The sequence below is a fragment of the Zonotrichia leucophrys genome, chromosome 4 (genome assembly GCF_028769735.1).
Source record: "Zonotrichia leucophrys gambelii isolate GWCS_2022_RI chromosome 4, RI_Zleu_2.0, whole genome shotgun sequence".
NCBI lineage: Eukaryota > Metazoa > Chordata > Aves > Passeriformes > Passerellidae > Zonotrichia > Zonotrichia leucophrys.
Genome location: NC_088173.1, coordinates 70,813,431 through 70,830,987, shown reverse-complemented (window position 1 = coordinate 70,830,987; position 17,557 = coordinate 70,813,431). Strand labels below are relative to the sequence as shown.

At 61.3% G+C, this 17,557-nt stretch overlaps 3 protein-coding genes across 5 annotated transcripts in view; all 3 read left to right on the top strand.

Annotated features, from left to right (window-relative positions):
- Positions 1–6,276: 6,276 nt before the first annotated feature.
- LOC135447209 (inactive carboxypeptidase-like protein X2) lies at positions 6,277–7,550 on the top strand. Its single transcript, XM_064712114.1, has 2 exons — positions 6,277–6,550; positions 6,986–7,550. Exons 1-2 carry the CDS (start codon positions 6,361–6,363, stop codon positions 7,234–7,236), a joined length of 441 nt encoding a protein of 146 aa, XP_064568184.1. The 5' UTR covers positions 6,277–6,360; the 3' UTR covers positions 7,237–7,550.
- Positions 7,551–8,307: 757 nt separating this feature from the next.
- LOC135447207 (N-acetyltransferase 8-like) lies at positions 8,308–11,527 on the top strand. The gene is made up of 2 exons (XM_064712112.1): positions 8,308–9,261; positions 10,385–11,527. The coding sequence occupies exon 2, from the start codon at positions 10,393–10,395 to the stop codon at positions 11,050–11,052; it is 660 nt and encodes a 219-aa protein (XP_064568182.1). The 5' UTR covers positions 8,308–9,261; positions 10,385–10,392; the 3' UTR covers positions 11,053–11,527.
- Positions 11,528–11,907: 380 nt separating this feature from the next.
- The window catches only part of VPS16 (VPS16 core subunit of CORVET and HOPS complexes), a 33,729-nt gene continuing 28,079 nt past the window's right edge, over positions 11,908–17,557 (top strand). For all 3 annotated transcript variants that reach the window (XR_010440014.1, XR_010440015.1, XM_064712105.1), the window contains exons 1-6: positions 11,908–12,108; positions 12,680–12,768; positions 12,857–12,951; positions 14,079–14,207; positions 14,644–14,788; positions 15,396–15,511. Coding sequence is in view for 1 of the 3 variants with exons in the window: in XM_064712105.1 (XP_064568175.1) it covers positions 12,056–12,108; positions 12,680–12,768; positions 12,857–12,951; positions 14,079–14,207; positions 14,644–14,788; positions 15,396–15,511 (627 nt within the window). In the remaining 2 variants the exon portion in view is untranslated. The remainder of the gene's footprint in view (positions 12,109–12,679; positions 12,769–12,856; positions 12,952–14,078; positions 14,208–14,643; positions 14,789–15,395; positions 15,512–17,557) is intronic.

The following is a 17,557-nucleotide window of genomic DNA, read 5'->3' as shown; positions in this document are numbered from 1 at the left end:
GTCTAATAGAGCAGCCATGATCAGGCACGTTACAAAGGAAGAGCACCTAGCTCCCATCCAAGCAGCAGTTCACACTGCAATAACCAGTGTGATGGCATGCCTTAAGTGTGGCCAGGCAGGCCACCTGGCAGTAAACTGCCCCCAGCCAAGGCGCCTATCAGCAGCTGCTCCACCACGCCAAGGGGGATGTAGGGGACCGTGCTGGGCATGTGGAAAGAAGGGGCACTTGGCTAAGGAATGCAGATCCAGGCTTCAGGAAAACGGGAAAGGGAGGGGGCACCCGGGCCGTGTCCAGCCCCCTCCCATCTGGAACATGCAGCGGCCCAGCTACAGCAACCCCCAGTGGGGCAGGGGACCCTCATACCCTATCCCCCCACAGGGAATAGCCAATTTTGCATCCCCACCTAGAGTGCAATGGCAGAGTTACGCAGCACCCTCAGCACCCTCGCACCCCCCCACTGCCACAAGCTGCGCCGGTGGTACAGGGCCAGCGGGAGACGCCCCAGAGCGGGATCCCTGGGTGGCCTTGGCCATGAAAATAGGGAGGGAACCCTTGATGGTGTGGGGGACACGCCGCCTTTACGGCAATCAGGATTCCCACGTCATAGGGTTTCAGTTCTGGGCGGACACGGGTTCAGATTGTACGATTATTCCCCAAGTACATTGGCCCGGACATTGGCAATTCAAAGAAGTCCCTCCAGTGAACGGAGTGGGAGGGCAGTCTCGGGCATGGAAAAGCACCCAGCTGGTGGCTATAACACTTCATACGAAAAAGGGACCAGAACAGACAGTCGCGATCCACCCGTACATACTGCAAAATTCTCCACCCCTGTTAGGAAGGGACGTTCTTTCCATGCTAGGATTCCGGATTACAAATTTATCATGAGGGCCACTGCCGTACACCCTCCGCTGCCGATCAAATTGACCTGGAAATCATCAGACCCCGTATGGGTCGAGCAGTGGCCCCTGACAGAGCCTCGAGCGGCAGCCTTGCTGGAACTGGTCAACCGCGAACTGCAAAAAGGTCACATAGAACCCTCCACCAGCCTATGGAACACCCCTGTATTCGTGATCCCCAAAAGGTCCGGAGAAGGCTATCGTCACATCCACGACCTGAGAGAGGTGAACAAGACGATCCAACCCATGGGTCCAGTCCAGATGCTGCTACCCATGAACTCAGCCATCCCTGCAGGGCGGCCGTGCGCAGTGCTGGACATCAAGGACTGTTTCTTCTCAATACCTCTGCACCCTGAGGACAGAGAACTATTCACCTTTTCCGTGGCATTCCGAAATGGCGAGCGGCCCAACCTCCGCTTCCAATGGCGGGTACTACCACAAGGCTTTGTAGACAGCCCTGTCATATGCCAAATCACCGTGGACAAAGCACTGATGCCAGTCCGACACTCCCATCCCACCGCAACCATCATTCAGTACATGGACGACATCCTGGTAGCAGCACCATCGGCAAGCCAAGTAGATCACCTGGTGTCCACAATCACGGAAACCCTTCAGGCCAACGGTTTCGAGATCATGAGCACAAAGATCAAGAGAGGACCCTGCGTGACCTTCCTGGGAGTGGGGATTGCAAGCTCCTACGTGACACCCCCTGAGGTGAAGGTCAGTCGAGACGTCAAAACGCTCCACGACGTGCAACGCCTGGTGGGATCGCTGCAGTGGCTTCGCAACATCGTCCTGATTCCTCCCGAGGTCATGGACCCTCTATATGACCTCCTGAAAGGAAAGCACCCCTGGGAACCCAAGGAGCTGACGCCGCAAGCAACGAGCTCCCTCGACTTCATCGAAAGCCAGATGTCCACGGGCACACTCGCCAGGTGGAACCCAGCCATGCCACTGGACTTATACGTTCACTTTACACCGAGGGGGGAGTGGGAGCACTGGCTCAAGGACCTTCTGAAAAGGCCCGACCGATTCAATGGGTGGTTCTCGGAAGACCTGCCCGTGCTTTTTCCCCGGGAATCGAATGCATCGCTAACCTCATCATGAAAGGCAGGAAACTCGCCTTCAAACACCTAGGAACCGAGCCGACAAGCATCCTCCTTCCATTTCGCAAGCAGCCGACCACGGAGTCAGCCACAATATCGGAGTACCTAGCCCTTGCTCTCACCGGCTTCGGAGGAGAAATCTCCTACTCCTCCAAACCACCCTGGACTCAGCTGCTGACCGTAGTCGACATGGACATACCGCCAAAGGTCAAGGACCGACCGCAGCCAGGACCAACGGTCTTCACAGACGCTTCCTCCACGACTTCAACAGCAGCAGCAGTGTGGCAGGCAGGAGAGCAATGGCATTGCATCAAAGCGTGTGACCCCACAATGTCAGTGCAACAACTGGAGGCAGCAGCAGTGGTTTTGGTGTGCGGACTCTTTCAAGAAGAACACCTCAACACAGTAACAGACTCTATATTTGTGGCAAGGCTTTGCCTAGCCATGGCAGGACCAGGAGTGTCGACATCAGCAGCAGCCCTAATGCTGGAAGAAGCACTCTCCTCGCGACAGGGCACCGTGTCAGTCATTCACATCAACAGCCATGACCCAGTCAAAGGTTACTTCCAGATCGGCAACGACAAAGCGGACGCCGCAGCAAAAGGCGTATGGACGTTGCAGGAAGCTCATCAGCTGCACGAGTCGCTCCACATCGGAGCCAACTCACTGACGAAGAAATGCAGAATCCCGACGGCAGACGCAAAACGTGTGGTAGCCACTTGTCCTTATTGCCAGAAGTCACCCCTATGGACCACTGGGGTCAACCCGAGAGGTCTCAAGCCTTCAGAGATCTGGCAGTCGGACTTCACCTGGTGTGAACTGCTGAAGCCCCGAGCATGGCTTGCAGTGACAGTGGACACTTATAGCGGAACGATCATAGCCACACAGCACCCCAAAACAAACTCCAAGGCCACAATTCAGCACTGGCTGACAGCCATGGCTTGGCTTGGTATCCCCAAGCAGATCAAAACGGACAACGGGTCCAATTTCACCTCCAAACCAGTGCAAGAATTCGTCTCAAAATGGGGCATCACATTAGTGCAAGGTATCCCATATAACAGTACCGGGCAGGCCATAGTAGAGAGGGCAAATCAGACCCTGAAAACCAAGATAGAAGTATTGGCAAAGGCAGAGGGCTTTGCCAATGCCATCCCCCCAGGAGATCAGGCGCATATGCTGGCAACCGCTTTGCTAGCATGGAATCAGTTCCCTAGGGGAGACGAAACAAACAGTCCCGTTCAAAAACACTGGGCCACCCGAGCGCTAGAGGAGGGCCCACAGGTGGTAATCAGAAACGAGCTGGGTGAATGGGAACGGGGCTGGAGGCTGATACTCACGGGGAGAAGATATGCGGCTGTCAAAAAGGACGGCAAAATCAGGTGGTGTCCACCTAAGTCAATTAAGCCCGACCTTCATAATGAGCAGAATGAGACTGACGAGAATTGCGAGTTTCTGTTTACAGGACATGCTCATAGGACGTCCTCGTGACGCGTACACGCCCATCCCAGAGGAAAGTGACAGACCACCAAGCCGCCAGGCAGCGCCCGAGAGACCCGCACGGGTGAGACCCAAGCATCAACGGTGTTTCTGTGTGATTTTGCTGTTGGGGCTTGTCGCCAGAGGACGAGCCAGCCCAGACCACTACCCCCATCAGCCATTCAGGTGGGTCATGCAACACCTTAGTAGTGACAAGGTGCTCAGGGAAATCACCACACCGAACACCCCATCCTTCGTGCTCCGCGTTACCGACCTGTTCCCAGGACAACCAAAGGTAGACCCCAATTCCCCACACGCCACACACATGTACCTATCCTACTGGTGCCCAGCTTCAAACCCAGGAAAAAGCTACTGCAATCACCCAGGGTGGGGATATTGTGGGCACTGGGGCTGCGAAACCATAGTTACAGATGCCAGACCGTCGGGGCCTGGGTGGGATCCACAAGAGCCCGACAAATTCTTACAGTTCACCTGGGCACCCAGCGGCTGCAAAACACCCGTCTTCCTCCAGGGAAGCTTTTATCGCAATCACCATAAAATCCCAAAAATTCGGAAATGCACTAGCTATAACATGACGGTCTTGCAGCCACATCACCCCAGTTGGGCCATAGGCAGAAGGTGGACAGTAGTCCTTCAAGGGTCAAAAGAGAGGGTGAATGTGTGAATTATCAGGCTCCAGCCGTCGGCGCCCTGAGTGGTCGGACCAAACAAAGTGATTAAAAGCGTGCCGAAAGGGAGAAACGCAACCTACCCTAAAACCTTACCCACTAGAGTCAGCAAAGTCCCAACTGGCCATGCGGAAGCCTTTCAGACAGACCGCGCAGCTGGGTCGGACTCAGACCCAATCCTTCGTATGTTAGAAGCTACCTTTGTATCCCTGAACGAATCCAACCCTAACCTAACCGAATCCTGCTGGCTTTGTTATGATGTCAAACCCCCCTTTTATAAGGAGTTGCTTTAAACACCCCCTTCAGTTACTCCACAGCCGATGCCCCTCACAAGTGCAGATGGGAAACCCCTCGCAAAGGAATCACCCTGAGTCAAGTCACAGGCCAGGGCAGATGCTTTGGCAATGCAACCCTAGCTAGGCGGAGAGGCAACGTCTGCACCAAAGTTGTCAAGCCCAACAGGAAAAACAATAAGTGGGTAGTCCCATCCGCACCTGGGATGTGGGTTTGCCAGCAATCTCAAGTGAGTCCCTGTGTGTTCCTTGCCAAATTTGATGACTCTAACGACTTTTGTGTCCAAGTTCTGATTGTTCCTAGGGTCCTGTACCACACAGATGAAGAAGTGTATCACCTTTTCGAGGAACCCAGCCAGCTCCACAAAAGAGAAATAATAACAGGTGTAACTATTGCGATGTTGCTCGGTTTAGGAGCAGCAGGAACGGCAACGAGTGTCTCAGCCTTAGCGACCCAGCACCAAGGACTGTCCCAGCTGCAAATGACAGTCGATGAGGACTTGCAAAGGATCGAGAAATCTATTTCCTTTCTAGAGAAGTCAGTCTCCTCTCTCTCGGAAGTGGTCTTGCAGAACAGGCGAGGTCTGGATCTCCTGTTCCTGCAGCAAGGAGGCCTGTGTGCCGCCTTGAGAGAGGAGTGCTGCTTCTATGCAGACCACACAGGAGTCGTGAGAGACTCCATGGCAGAACTCCGAAACAGACTGGCTCAGAGGCAGAAGGACAGGGAAGCCCAACAGGGCTGGTTCATGTCCTGGTTCAATCAATCACCATGGCTAACCACCCTAATTTCTACCCTAATAGGACCACTGGCATTGCTGCTTCTAGCGGTTACCTTTGGACCATGCCTGCTGAACAAGCTGGTCTCATTCGTTCAGACCCGCCTGGAACGGACCAACATCCTGTTCATAGGCTGGCGACAATTGCTGTGAATTCAACCAGGGAACACTGCCAGTCACAAGTCCTAAACTTGTCTGGCAAAAACTTACTCAGGTTTACCAAACCCCTTTCCCTTACCGAACTACAACCTTATACCTCATTTCAGTGCCTATGTATATGACTACCTCATTCATTTGTGAAAAAGGTGGGGGGAGATGTGGTAGATAGGGACAGGCGTTTGGAAGATTTCGTGTAACGGGAAGGCAGAGCCCCTGTTCCCTTAGATAAGAAAATTAACATAGGAATGTAGCCCCCTAAACCAGATGTCGGTAACTTTCCATTCCCCACCCAGTAAATTTCCACCCCTTACTAACCATAGATGGCAAAGACAGACCCCTTATGACGTAGAAAACCCCTAGATTATAAAACCCCACGAGAAGAGATAATAAAAACCTTTTGACCCTCCACCACATTGGTGTCTGTGTGTTTCATAGGCCCGAGCGACCCTGGAGAGTTTTGGGTCACCGTGCTGTTCCTCGAAACCAGGTCGCCAGCCTTGTATCAGAAGGCTACACAAGGGGGACACTGGGGGATCCAGGGTGGGGGATTTGGCGGGGTCTGGGACACAGGGACACTGAGGGGGTCTGGGGGTGCTGAGACCATGGGAATATGGGGAAGTGGGGTACAGGATGGGGGATCTGGGGGGTTTGGGACATGGGGACACTGAGGGGATCCAGGTGGTTCTGTGACCATGGGGACACTGGGAAGGGGTCTCGAGTGGGGGGTCTGGGGTTGCTGGGACAATGGGGACACTGGGTGGGATGTGGGGGTTGCTGGGACAATGGGGACACTGGGTGGAATCTGGGGACAATGGGGACACTGGGTGGGGTCTGGAGGGTGCTGGGACAATGGGGACACTGTGTCATGAGCAGGGCAGGGCCAGGGAACCCCCAGGGGTCTCTGTAAGGCTTTGGGGATGGGGGTGACACGCTGGGGACATTGCAGGGTGGGGGGTTCACCGGGATGGCAGCGGGACGTGGCTGTCCCCAAACGCTGAGGTGGCACCGGGAGCGGGGGACACACCCGTGCCACCTGTGCCACGCCCTGCAGGTGCACCGGGGGATCAAGGGCGTGGTCCGGGACAGTGACACCGAGCTGGGCATCCCCAACGCCATCATCTCCGTGGATGGCATCAACCACGACGTCCGCACCGGTACCGGGACACCGGGACACGGAGGGGCGGGGTTTGGGGAGGGAACGGGATCGGGATCAGGCTGGGAATGAGGGTGGGATAAGGACAGGGACGGGATGGGGATGAGGATGGGAATGGGGACGGGGACAGGGAAAGGAATTAGATGGGATTTGGGATTGGGAATTGCAGATGGGGATGGAAATAGGATGGCACTGGGAATGTGATGGGCCTGGGGACAGGGATGGAAGGGGAGTGGGATTGGGGATTGCAGATGGCAAAGGAAGCAGGATTAGGCTGGGAATGGGGATGGGATTGGGACAGGAATGGGATTGGGGATGGGAATAGGGATGGAGTTGGGACAAGAGCGGGACTGGGGCTGGGGACAAGGACAGGAACAGCACCGGGGCTGGGGACAAGGACAGGGTGGGGACAGCGGTGTGACACCCAGCCCCGCAGCCTCGGACGGGGACTACTGGCGGCTGCTGAACCCGGGCGAGTACGAGGTGACGGCGCGGGCCGAGGGCTACGAGGCGGCCACGCAGCCGTGCCGGGTCTACTTCGAGAACGTTCCCACCCCGTGCAGCTTCCGCCTGGCGCGGGCGCGGGGCCGCCACCGGCCCGGGAGGCCCCGGCCGGGCCCGGACCCGGCGCTGCGGCTGCAGCGGCTGCGGCTCCGCCGCCTGCGCGCCCACGGCCGCGGGCAGTGAGCGGGGCGGCCCCGGGGCCGCGGGATCGGCCGGGGGCGCGGGGGAACGGGCGGGACGGATCCAGTAAAGTTTGGGTGCGCTGCGGCTGCGAGTGTGCGGGGCTGGAGCGGCGGAGGGAGCGGGAATGGGAACGGGAACGGGAATGGGAATGGGAATGGGAACGGGAACGGGAACCGGAAAGGAAAGGAAACGGGTCCGGGAATAGGATCGGAAAGGGGAATGGGAATGGGACCGAGAACGGGACCGAGACCGAGAAAAGGACCAGGAATAGGAACGAGACCGGGATGAGAAAAGGGAACGGGACCGGGAGCAAGGAAGGGAAAGGGAAAGGGAAAGGGAACGGGACCGGGTCAGCATCCGGCCCCAGACCCCCGTGAGAACTGGGCAAGGCCACGCCCCTCACCAGGCCACGCCCATTCCCCGGCCCTTTAGTCGCGCCGCCGCTGTAAAGCCCCGCCCATTCGCTGCTGACCAATAGAAACTTCGCTCCGAGCCGCGCCCCTCATTAGAACACGCCCCTTTCCATGGCATTGTCATTCACCATAAGTCACGCCCACCAAACCCCTTTCCACGCCCCTTTCCAGCTGTCGAGTGCTCCCTACGGCCCCGCCCCCTCCTCCCATTGCATCACCTGGCCCCGCCCCCGATGCCCTCGTGAGCGCTTGTCCCGCCCCTCCCCTCATCTCTAGGCGCCTATTGGCTGCTGCCGGCGGCAGGGGCCAATAGGATGCGAGATTCATGGGCGGGGCTGGGGGGACATGGAGGGGGTTCGGTGACACCGGGGGGACAGCGGGGGGGTCCCTGGGCAGCGGGGACAATGGGGACCTGCAGCGGGGGGCGGCCAGAGAGTGCTGGGCCATGGGGGCGTCTGCGGAGCTCTGGGGACCCTGGGGACAATGTCCGGCAGGGCTGTGACACTGGGGGGGTCTCCAGGGTGGGGGTCCGGGGGTGTCCTGGCTGTGGGATCCGGGAAGTGCTGAACCATGGGTGCACTGGGAGGGTCCTGGGGGGCACTGGGGGGTGTTGGGGCTTTGGGGACACCGAGAGAGGGTCGGGGGTGACCATGGGGTCATGGTGGGGGAATCGGGCCCCACCATCAGAGCCAGCACCCCCTGAGCCCCCAGGAGATGGGGGCAGCGGCATGGGGCACCCCGAGTCCCATGGAAAGCCGAGGGGGCACTGGGGGGTTGTAGGGCACAATAAAGGGATTGGGGTGACCCCCCTTTACCCCCCTGCGGTCCTGCAGGGTGGGGGGCTGTGCCCTGCTGGGCCCTGATGCCACCGTGTCCCCCTCCCCAAATGCGGCGCTGTCCCCAGCGCTGGGCTGAGCCGTTCATGGGGGTCCCCAACACCGCCGGGACCCCCAGGACACCCCCGGGGAGTTCCAGCTCGGGGGTGGGGGGCGAGCATCCTCATCGGGACCCCCCAAGCCCCCTGGGGTGACCCTGGGCAGGGCTGGGGGGTCCCCGCAATTGTGACACCAACTCTGCGAGGGGCTGCGCCCCCACCCCACTGCCCCATCGCTGCCCCACCGCCGCGATTTGGGGGTGACAGTGCAGTGTCCCCCCGCCACTCCCCGGCCCCCCGTGCCCTGCGCTCCCCCAAATCCCCCTCCCCGTGACCCCACAACCTTCCGGGATCTCTTTACGGCATCATCGGCAGGGGCAGCAGCGCTTCCCGCTCGGCGCCTGCGCTCGCCGCTCACCGGAGCCTCCGCCGGCCTCGGCACGGCCCAAACCGGGGCTGTCCCCCCTCACACACACCCCGTGCTGCCACCGGAGCCCCCCAGAACCCGCCGGACCCCCCACCCTGAGCGGCGCAGAACGATGGGCTGAACGCACCCGGCAAATCGCAGGCACAGGCCGGGCTGGGGGTGCGCCAAACAAAGACCCCCCACCCAAAACAAACATCCCCTGGGGGTGCTCAGGGGGTGACCGAGCCCCCCCCGGGCCGTGAGGGACCCCCCGGTTGTCCCCGAGGAGCCGCCGGTGCCGGTGTGAGGAGCGACAGCGCCGGGAGCAGCAGGTGGGGGGGGCGGCCGGGAGCGATTTTGGGCGGGGGGGGGTTTGGGGCCGGGCACCCCCCGCAACCCGGGGTTTGGGGCACTTTGGGGACCCCTTGATGTGCCCAGCATGGGTGTGACCCCCCAGGCCCGTGGAGGGGCTGTGTCCGTGTCCCCCTTCTGTCCCCTCCTGTCCCTACTGTCCCCTCCTGTCCCTGCTGTCACCTTTGCCCCTTTGTCCCTTTGCCCCGCTCTGTGACGGGCACAGCTCGGTGCCCACGCTCTGCCCACCTTTGCCCGGGGCGGATCGTGCCGCGGCTCCCGGTGAGTACCGGGGTTCCTCGGGAGGGGGGCGGCACCCCCAGATCCTGCAGCTCTTCCCCTGTGCCCCCCCACACTTTTACACCTTGTTTTTGGGGTACCGTTGGTGGGAACGGCATGGGCACTGCCCTGACCCCCCTGTGCTATGCCAGGGATGGGTCTGGGGGCACACTGGGGATCCCTGTGAGCGTGGGCAGTGCCCTGACACCCCTGTGCCATCCCAAAGATGGGATCTGGGGGTATCCTGGGTGGTCCCCATCCATGGCACTCTCGTGACCCCTTTTACCATGGCCAGGGATGGGTCTGGCAGCACACCAAGGGTCCCTGTGTGGGTGGGCACTGCCCTGACCCCTTGTGCCATCCCAAGGATGAGTCTGGGGATACCCCAGGGGTCGCTGTGAAGGTTGGCACTGTCGTGACCCCTTTTACCATGGCCAGGGATGGGTCTGGCAGCACACCAAGGGTCCCTGTGTGGGTGGGCACTGCCCTGACCCCTTGTGCCATCCCAAGGATGTATTTGGGGATGTCCTGGGAGTCCCTGTGAGGGTGGGCACTGCCCTGACCCCTTGTGCCATCCCAAGGATGGGTGTGGGGGCACACCAAGGGTCCCTGTGAAAGTGGGCGCTGCTGTGACCCCTTGTGCCATGGCCAGTGGCGGGTCTGGGGGTCCTCCATCCATGGCACTGCCCTGACCCTTTGTGCCACACCAGGGACAAGTATCAGGTCACTCTGTCTGTCCCTGACCCCTCTGTACCGCCCCAAGATCCATCTCCCCCTGCCCACCCCCCCTATATCACCCTCTAACCCCTCTCCGTGCCCCCACAGGTGCCCCCATGGCGTCGTTCCGCATCCGGCAGTACCAGGATCAGGACTTTGAGGCCGTGCGGGCGATGTTTGCCCGCGGCATCCTGGAACACGCCCCGGCCGGCTTCCGGCACATTCTGCGGGCGGGGCGGGTGCGCCTGGCACTGCTGGCCGTGTTCGTGGCGGCACGGGCGGCCGCGGGCTCCTGGGTGCTGGGGCTGGGCACGGTGGCACTGGCGCTGGTGGTGCTCTGGGTGCTGGTGCGCTCGCTCAGCGCCGACTACGTGCGCGACGCGCTGGGCACCGACCTGTGCGACGTGCCAGGCACGTACCTGCGCTCGCCCGACTGCCGCTTCTGGGTGGTTGAAGAGGCTGGCACCGTGGCGGCCATGGTGGCGGCGGTGCCCGCCGGCCGCGGCGAGCTGGAGCTCAAGAGGATGTCGGTGAGCCGGGAGCACCGGGGCCGCGGGCTGGCACGGATGCTGTGCCGGGAGGTGCTGGCGTTCGCCCGTGCCCGCGGGTACGGCGCCGTGGTGCTCAGCACCTCCATGGTGCAGGTGGCGGCACAGCGGCTCTACGAGGGGCAGGGATTCCGCAAGGTGGGCACCTCGTACCCCTCGCTGCTGGGCACCTTGCTGAACTTCCAGATCTTTCACTACCGCTGTGATCTGGGTGATGGAAATAAGTAGGGCCTGGGTGGCGCTGCCACGGTGGCATGGCACCCCAAACCTGGCACTGCTCCGGCCCTGGCACGGCACTGTGAGCCCGGGACATGAGGCGTTGCCGTGGCGCTGCCGTGGCACCCGAACCCTGGCACTGCCGCTGCCCATGAACCCTGGCACTGCTATGGCACCCCAAACCCAGCCCCGGGACACCACCCCAGCACTCCGACCACAATCCTGGCACAGCAGCACCAGCACAGCACCTCCATCCCAGGGCACAGGGCACCACCGTGGCACTCCAACATGGCACTGCCTTGGCACCGTGACACCGGGACGTGTGGCACCACCCCGGCACTCCAGCTCTGGGACTCCACCACAGCACTCCACCCCTGACACGTGAAGCACCACCATGGCACCCCTGATCCCCACCCCGGCAAAGGGGGCACCTCCGTGGCCCTTCCTGGATTTCCAGCAGCAGGAAATAAAGAGAGACCTGTGGGAACAGTGTGTGTGACAAGGGACATCTTGGGGCATGGGGACATTCCCTGGGGGTGAGGAGCAGCCTGGGGGACAGCGAACACCCTGAGGGAGGAGGGATCCCTTGAGGGACACCTTGGTGGAACAGGGACATCTTGGGCGACACCTCTGGGGATAAGAGGCCTCTTAAGGAACTAGGGACACACTGGGAGACAACGGAGATTTTGAGGGAGAGGGGAAACCTTTGGGGACAGGCGACACTTGAGGGACAAGGCCTGTGCCCTCACCCAAGATGGCGGCGGTTTCCCCTTTGTCTCTCCCCTCACTCAAGATGGCGGCCGTTCCCCTTCCTCGCTGCCCTCACTCAAAATGGCGGCGGTTCCCCTTTTACGTACCCGTGCCCTCACGCAAGATGGCGGCGCCGGGCTCTGCGTCACGGCGCTAGGCTCGGGGCGTGGCGCGCTGAGGGAAGCGCCGGGACCGCCGGGTCCCGATCCCGGTCTCGGTCCCGGTGTCCCTCGGCCCATCCCGGTTCCCCCATCCCGGCCACGCCATGGATTGTTACACGGCCAACTGGAACCCGCTGGGCGAGGAGACCTTCTACCGGTGAGGGGCTGCGGGGGCGGCACCGGCCTGAGGGTGCTCGGGGGTCCCGGGGCTCCTCGGGGGGCTCGGGGGATGCCAGGACTGGAAAGGGGGTCCCGGAGATGGCTGGGGTGGGGCTGGCTGGGGATGGGGGTCCCGGGAGGTTGAGGGGTCCCTGAGTGGACACGAGTCTTGGTTCTGGCTGGGGATGGGGGTCCTGGGATGGCTGAGGGGTCCCAGGGGTGGTTGAGGGGTCCCGGGATGGCTGAGGGGTCCCAGGGGTTGTTGAGGGGTCCCGGGATGGCTGAGGGGTCCTAGGTGTGGTTGAGGGGTCCCGGGATGGCTGAGGGGTCCCAGGGTGGGCTTGGGGTTGGCTGGTGGAGGGTCCTGTGGGTTGCTGGAGGGGTCCCGAGATGGGCCCGGCTCCTTGGGCTGGTCTGGGGGATTCCTGGGAATCTCTGGGGATTCGTGGGTGTCTGTGGGTCTTGGGGCTCCTGGGGGTGTCCCAGGACCAGTTTGGGGGTGGACACCATCCACCCTGCGCCTGCTGCATGTCCGTCTGTCCATCCATCATCCATCCATGTCCCATCAGGAAGCTGGAGCTCTACTCCATGGAATGGGGGCTGCGGGAGGATCTCCGTGACTGTGTGGTGGCAGCTGCCCCGTATGGGGGTCCCATAGGTGGGTGCAGCCTCCCGAGCCCCCCTCCCCGAGCCGGGGCTGTGCCACCCCTGGCTCAGGGACTGTCCCCTCCTTGTCCCTGTCCCAGCTCTGCTGAGGAATTCCCGGCGGGACAAGACCCCCAGCACCCGCCCGCTCCTGGAGATCTACTCGGCCTCGGGGCTGCTCCTGGCCAGTGTCCCGGTGAGCTGGGGGGGATGGACAGCCTGGGTGGGGGGACAGGGGTGTGGGAGCACGGGGAGACGGATGAGAGCTGCCCTGGGATGGGATGGGTTTGGAGCAGGAGAATCCTTTCTGTGCTGATGAAGGATGGAAGAAGAAGGAAAATGGGATTTGGAGCAGAGAATGCTGATGAGGGATGAGAAAGGAGGATGGGATGGATTTGGAGCAGCAGGATTAGGTAGGAGGAGAATCCTCCCTTCATCCTGTCTGGGCCTGGGAGAAGAGGATGGGATGGGATTTGGAGCAGGAGAATCCTTTCCCTGCTCCCCAGGGATGGGGCAGGAGGGTGGGATGAGGACTGGAGCCACGGGAACATCCTCCTTCCCCTCTGCCTGGGGCTGAGGGGGACATGGGGCAGTGGAGGGACAGTGCCAGGACTGCAGGGACCTGCAGAGCCGGGTCAGGTGGGGTGCTGGACCTCTGGATGAGGTGCTGGACCTCTGGATGAGGTGTTGGACTTGTGCATGAAGGTGAGGCTGGACGCTGGACTTGGATGAGGTGCTGGACCTCTGGATGAGGTGTTGGATCTCTGGATGAGGTGCTGGACTTCTGGATGAGGTGTTGGATCTCTGGATGAGGTGCTGGACCTCTGGATGAGGTGTTGGATCTCTGGATAGGTGTGGACTCTGGAGAGCTCTCTGATGAGGTGTGCTTGGAGGCTCTGGATGAGGTGCTGGACCTCTGGATGAGGTGTTGGACCTCTGGATGAGGTGTTGGACCTCTGGATGAGGTGCTGGACCTCTGGATGAGGTGCTGGACCTCTGGATGAGGTGCTGGACCTCTGGATGAGGTGTTGGATCTCTGGATGAGGCCAGTTCTCTGGATGAGGTTTTGGACTTTTGGATGAGGTGTTGGACCTCTGGGTGAGAAGTTAGATCTCTGGATGAGGTGTTGGACCTCGGGATAAGAGGTTGGACTTCCAGATGAGGTGTCAGTCCTCTGGATGAGGTGTTGGAGCTCAGGGTGAGGTGTTGGAGCTCAGGGCGAGGTGTCCAAGCTGTGGAGAAGCTGTCAGACCTCCGGCACCCCAGGGGTGTCCCTGGAGGGCCGTCCCTGGCTCGGGGCTGACCCTTCCGTGCCATTCCCAGTGGAAGAGCGGCCCCCTGGTGCACCTGGGCTGGACGGCGGGGGAGGACCTGCTGTGCATCCAGGAGGATGGCACTGTCCTGGTCTACAACCTGTTCTGCGAGTTCAAGCGGCACTTCAGCATGGGAAACGTGAGGGAACGGGGTGTGGGATGGATTTGGGGTGGGATTTGGGATGGGGCAGGTGGGAAGGGACCTCACAGCCCATCCCATTCCACCTTCCACCATCCCAGGCTGCTCCAAGCCTGTCCAGCCTGGCCTCGGACACTCCCAGGGATCCAGGAGCAGCCACAGCTTCTCTGGGAATTCCATCCCAGCCCCTCCTCACCCTCATAGCCAGGAATTCCTTCCCAAAATCCCACCCCAAGCTCATCTTCTCCATTTCCTCCTCCTGAGATGCCCTGGGTGGGGTTTGGGGGATGCAGAACCGGGGCTGTCCCATCCCTCGGGAAAGAGCTGGGATCCATCCCGAGGAGCAGCACATTCACTGCCTGCCCCAGCCGAGCCCCGGTGTCCCCAGCGTGTCCCCAGTGTGTCGCCAGTGTCCCCTCCCCGGCGTGTCCTGCAGGAGGTGCTGCAGAACCACGTGCTGGAGGCGCAGGTGTTCCACACGGAGTTCGGCACGGGCGTGGCCATCCTGACGGGAGCGCTGCGCTTCTCCCTCGCCACCAACATCGACGACCTCAAGCTGAGGCGCCTGCCCGAGGTCCCTGGTGGGTGTCCCCATGTCCCTCTCTGTCCCTGTCTGTCCCTCTGTGTCCCCTCTGTCCTCCCTGTTCCCCTTCTATTTCTCTGTCCCCCCCCATCCCCATGTCCTTGTTTCTCTGTCCCTCTGTTCTGTCCCCACTGTCCCTCCTGTCCCCCTCTGTCTACCCCAGTCCCCACTTTGTTCCATGTGTCCTTTCCTTGTCCCACCATCCCTCAGTGCCCTCTGTCCCCAGTCCCCCTTTGTCTCTCTGTCCGTCCCTGTCCTTCTCTGTCCCCTTGTCCCCCTGTCCACTTCTGACTCCTCTGTCCCTCTCTGTCCCCTCTGTAGTCCCTGTTTCCCTTCTGTTCCTCTGTCCCTCTGTCCCCCCATCCCCTTGTCCTTGTTTCTCTGTCCCTCTGTCCCCCCATCCCCTTGTCCTTGTTTCTCTGTCCCTCTGTCCCCAATCCCCACTGTCCCTCCTGTCCCCCTCTGTCTACCTCTGTCCCTCTCTGTCCCCTCTGTTCTCCGTGTTCCTCTTCTGTTTCTCTGTGCTCTCTGTCCCCAATCCCCTTCTCTCTGTCCTTCCCTGTCCCCTCTGTCCCCGTGTCCCAGGGGTGTCACTGTCCCCGCAGGGCTGCAGAAGGCCCCGCCGTGCTGGACCGTGCTGGCCCAGGACAGGGTGACCATGGTGCTGCTGGCCATGGGACAGGAGCTCTTCCTGCTGGACAACACCTCCTGCTCCGTGCTGGTGAGGCCCTTTGGCAATTGGGGACGGGGCTGCACTGTCCCCACTGTCCCCACTGTCCCTTGGAATATTCCCAGCTCCTTCCCCTGTCCCCTGGGATGCTCCCAGGTCCTTCTCCTGTCCCATCTCAGGGGATGCTCCCAAATCCTTTCCCATCCTGGATGCCTCCGAGGTCCCCATTGGTGACCCCCCTGTCCTGACCACACCCTTGGTGTCACTCTGAGCCCCTGGTGGTGTCCCCTGGTGACCCCCCTGTCCTGACCATGTCACTTGGGGGTCACTCCAAGGCCTCTGTTGGTGACCCCTCTGTCCTGACCACACCAAATGGGATCATTGTGTCCCCTGGTGACCCCCCGTGTCCTGACCACACCACTCGAGGGTCACTCTGAGATGCCCATTGGTGACTCCCCTGTCCTGAACCATGTCACTTGGGGGTCACTCCGAGGTCCCCAGTGGTGACTCCCCTGTCCTGACCACACCCTTGGTGTCACTCTGAGCCCCTGGTGGTGTCCCCTGGTGACCCCCCTGTCCTGACCATGTCACTTGGGGGTCACTCCAAGGCCTCCATTGGTGACCCCCCTGTCCTGACCACACCACTCGAGGGTCACTCTGAGATGCCCAGTGGTGACCCCCCTGTCCTGAACCATGTCACTTGGGAGTCACTCCAAGGTCCCCATTGGTGACTCTCCAGTCCTGACCACGCCCCTGGTGTCACTCTGAGCCCCATTGGTGTCCCCTGGTGTGCCCCTGTCCTGACCACACCACCTGGGGGTCACTCTGAGGTCCCTGTTGGTGTCCCCAGTGGTGAACCCCCTGTCCTGACCTTGTCCCCTGGTGTCCCCATGGTGTCCCTGTCCTGACCATGCCCCTGGTGTCACTCTGGTCCCCCATTGTTGTCCTCAGTGGTAACCCCCCCGTCCTGACCATGCCCCTGGTGTCACTCTGAGCCCTGTTGGTGTCCCCATTGATGACTCCTCTGTCCTGACCATGCCCCTGGTGTCACTCTGGTCCCCCGCTGGTGTCCCATTGGTGACTCCTCTGTCCTGACCATGTCCCTGGTGTCACTCTGGTGCCCCGCTGGTGTCCCCATTGGTGACTCTCCAGTCCTGCCCCTGCCCCTGGTGTCACTCTGGTCCCCGCTGGTGTCCCCATTGGTGCCCCCCTGTCCTGACCATGCCCCTGGTGTCACTCTGAGCCCCATTGGTGTCCCCATGGTGTCCCTGTCCTGACCACACCCTTGGTGTCACTCTGAGCCCCATTGGTGTCCCATTGGTGTCCCCCTGTCCTGACCCCGTCCCTGGTGTCACTCTGGTCCCCCGTTGGTGTTCCCATTGATGACACCTCTGTCCTGACCCCGCCCCTGGTGTCACTCTGAGCCCCCGCTGGTGTCCCCATTGATGACTCCTCTGTCCTGACCGTGCCCCTGATGTCACTCTGATCTCCCCATTGGTGTCCCCATGGTGTCCCTGTCCTGACCCCGCCCCTGGTGTCACTCTGGTCCCCCATTGGTGTCCCCATTGGTGCCCCCCTGTCCTGACCATGCCCCTGGTGTCACTCTGAGCCCTGTTGGTGTCCCCATTGGTGCCCTCCTGTCCTGACCATGTCCCTTGGTGTCACTCTGGTCCCCCGCTGGTGTCCCATTGGTGTCCCCCTGTCCTGACCCCGTCCCTGGTGTCACTCTGGTCCCCTGCTGGTGTCCCCTGGTGACCTTCTCCTGTCCTGACCATGTCCCTGGTGTCACTCTGGTCCCCCATTGTTGTCCTCAATGGTGACCCCCCTGCCCTGACCATGCTCCTGGTGTCACTCTGAGCCCTGTTGGTGTCCCCATTGATGTCCCCCCTGTCCTGACCATGCTCCTGGTGTCACTCTGGTCCCCTGCTGGTGTCCCCATGGTGTCCCTGTCCTGACCATGCCCCTGGTGTCACTCTGAACCCCCGCTGGTGTCCCCTGGTGACCCTCTCCTGTCCTGACCATGCCCCTGGTGTCACTCTGGTCCCCTGCTGGTGTCCCCTGGTGACCTTCTCCTGTCCTGACCATGTCCCTGGTGTC

Excerpts from the sequence above, each read along its gene's own strand:
- LOC135447209 (XM_064712114.1), top strand. The coding sequence starts at position 6,361 with ATGGCAGCGGGACGTGGCTGTCCCCAAACGCTGAGGTGGCACCGGGAG. Across the intron at positions 6,551-6,985 it reads CAACCACGACGTCCGCACCG|CCTCGGACGGGGACTACTGG; the intron begins GTACCGGGACAC and ends CCAGCCCCGCAG.
- LOC135447207 (XM_064712112.1), top strand. The coding sequence starts at position 10,393 with ATGGCGTCGTTCCGCATCCGGCAGTACCAGGATCAGGACTTTGAGGCC.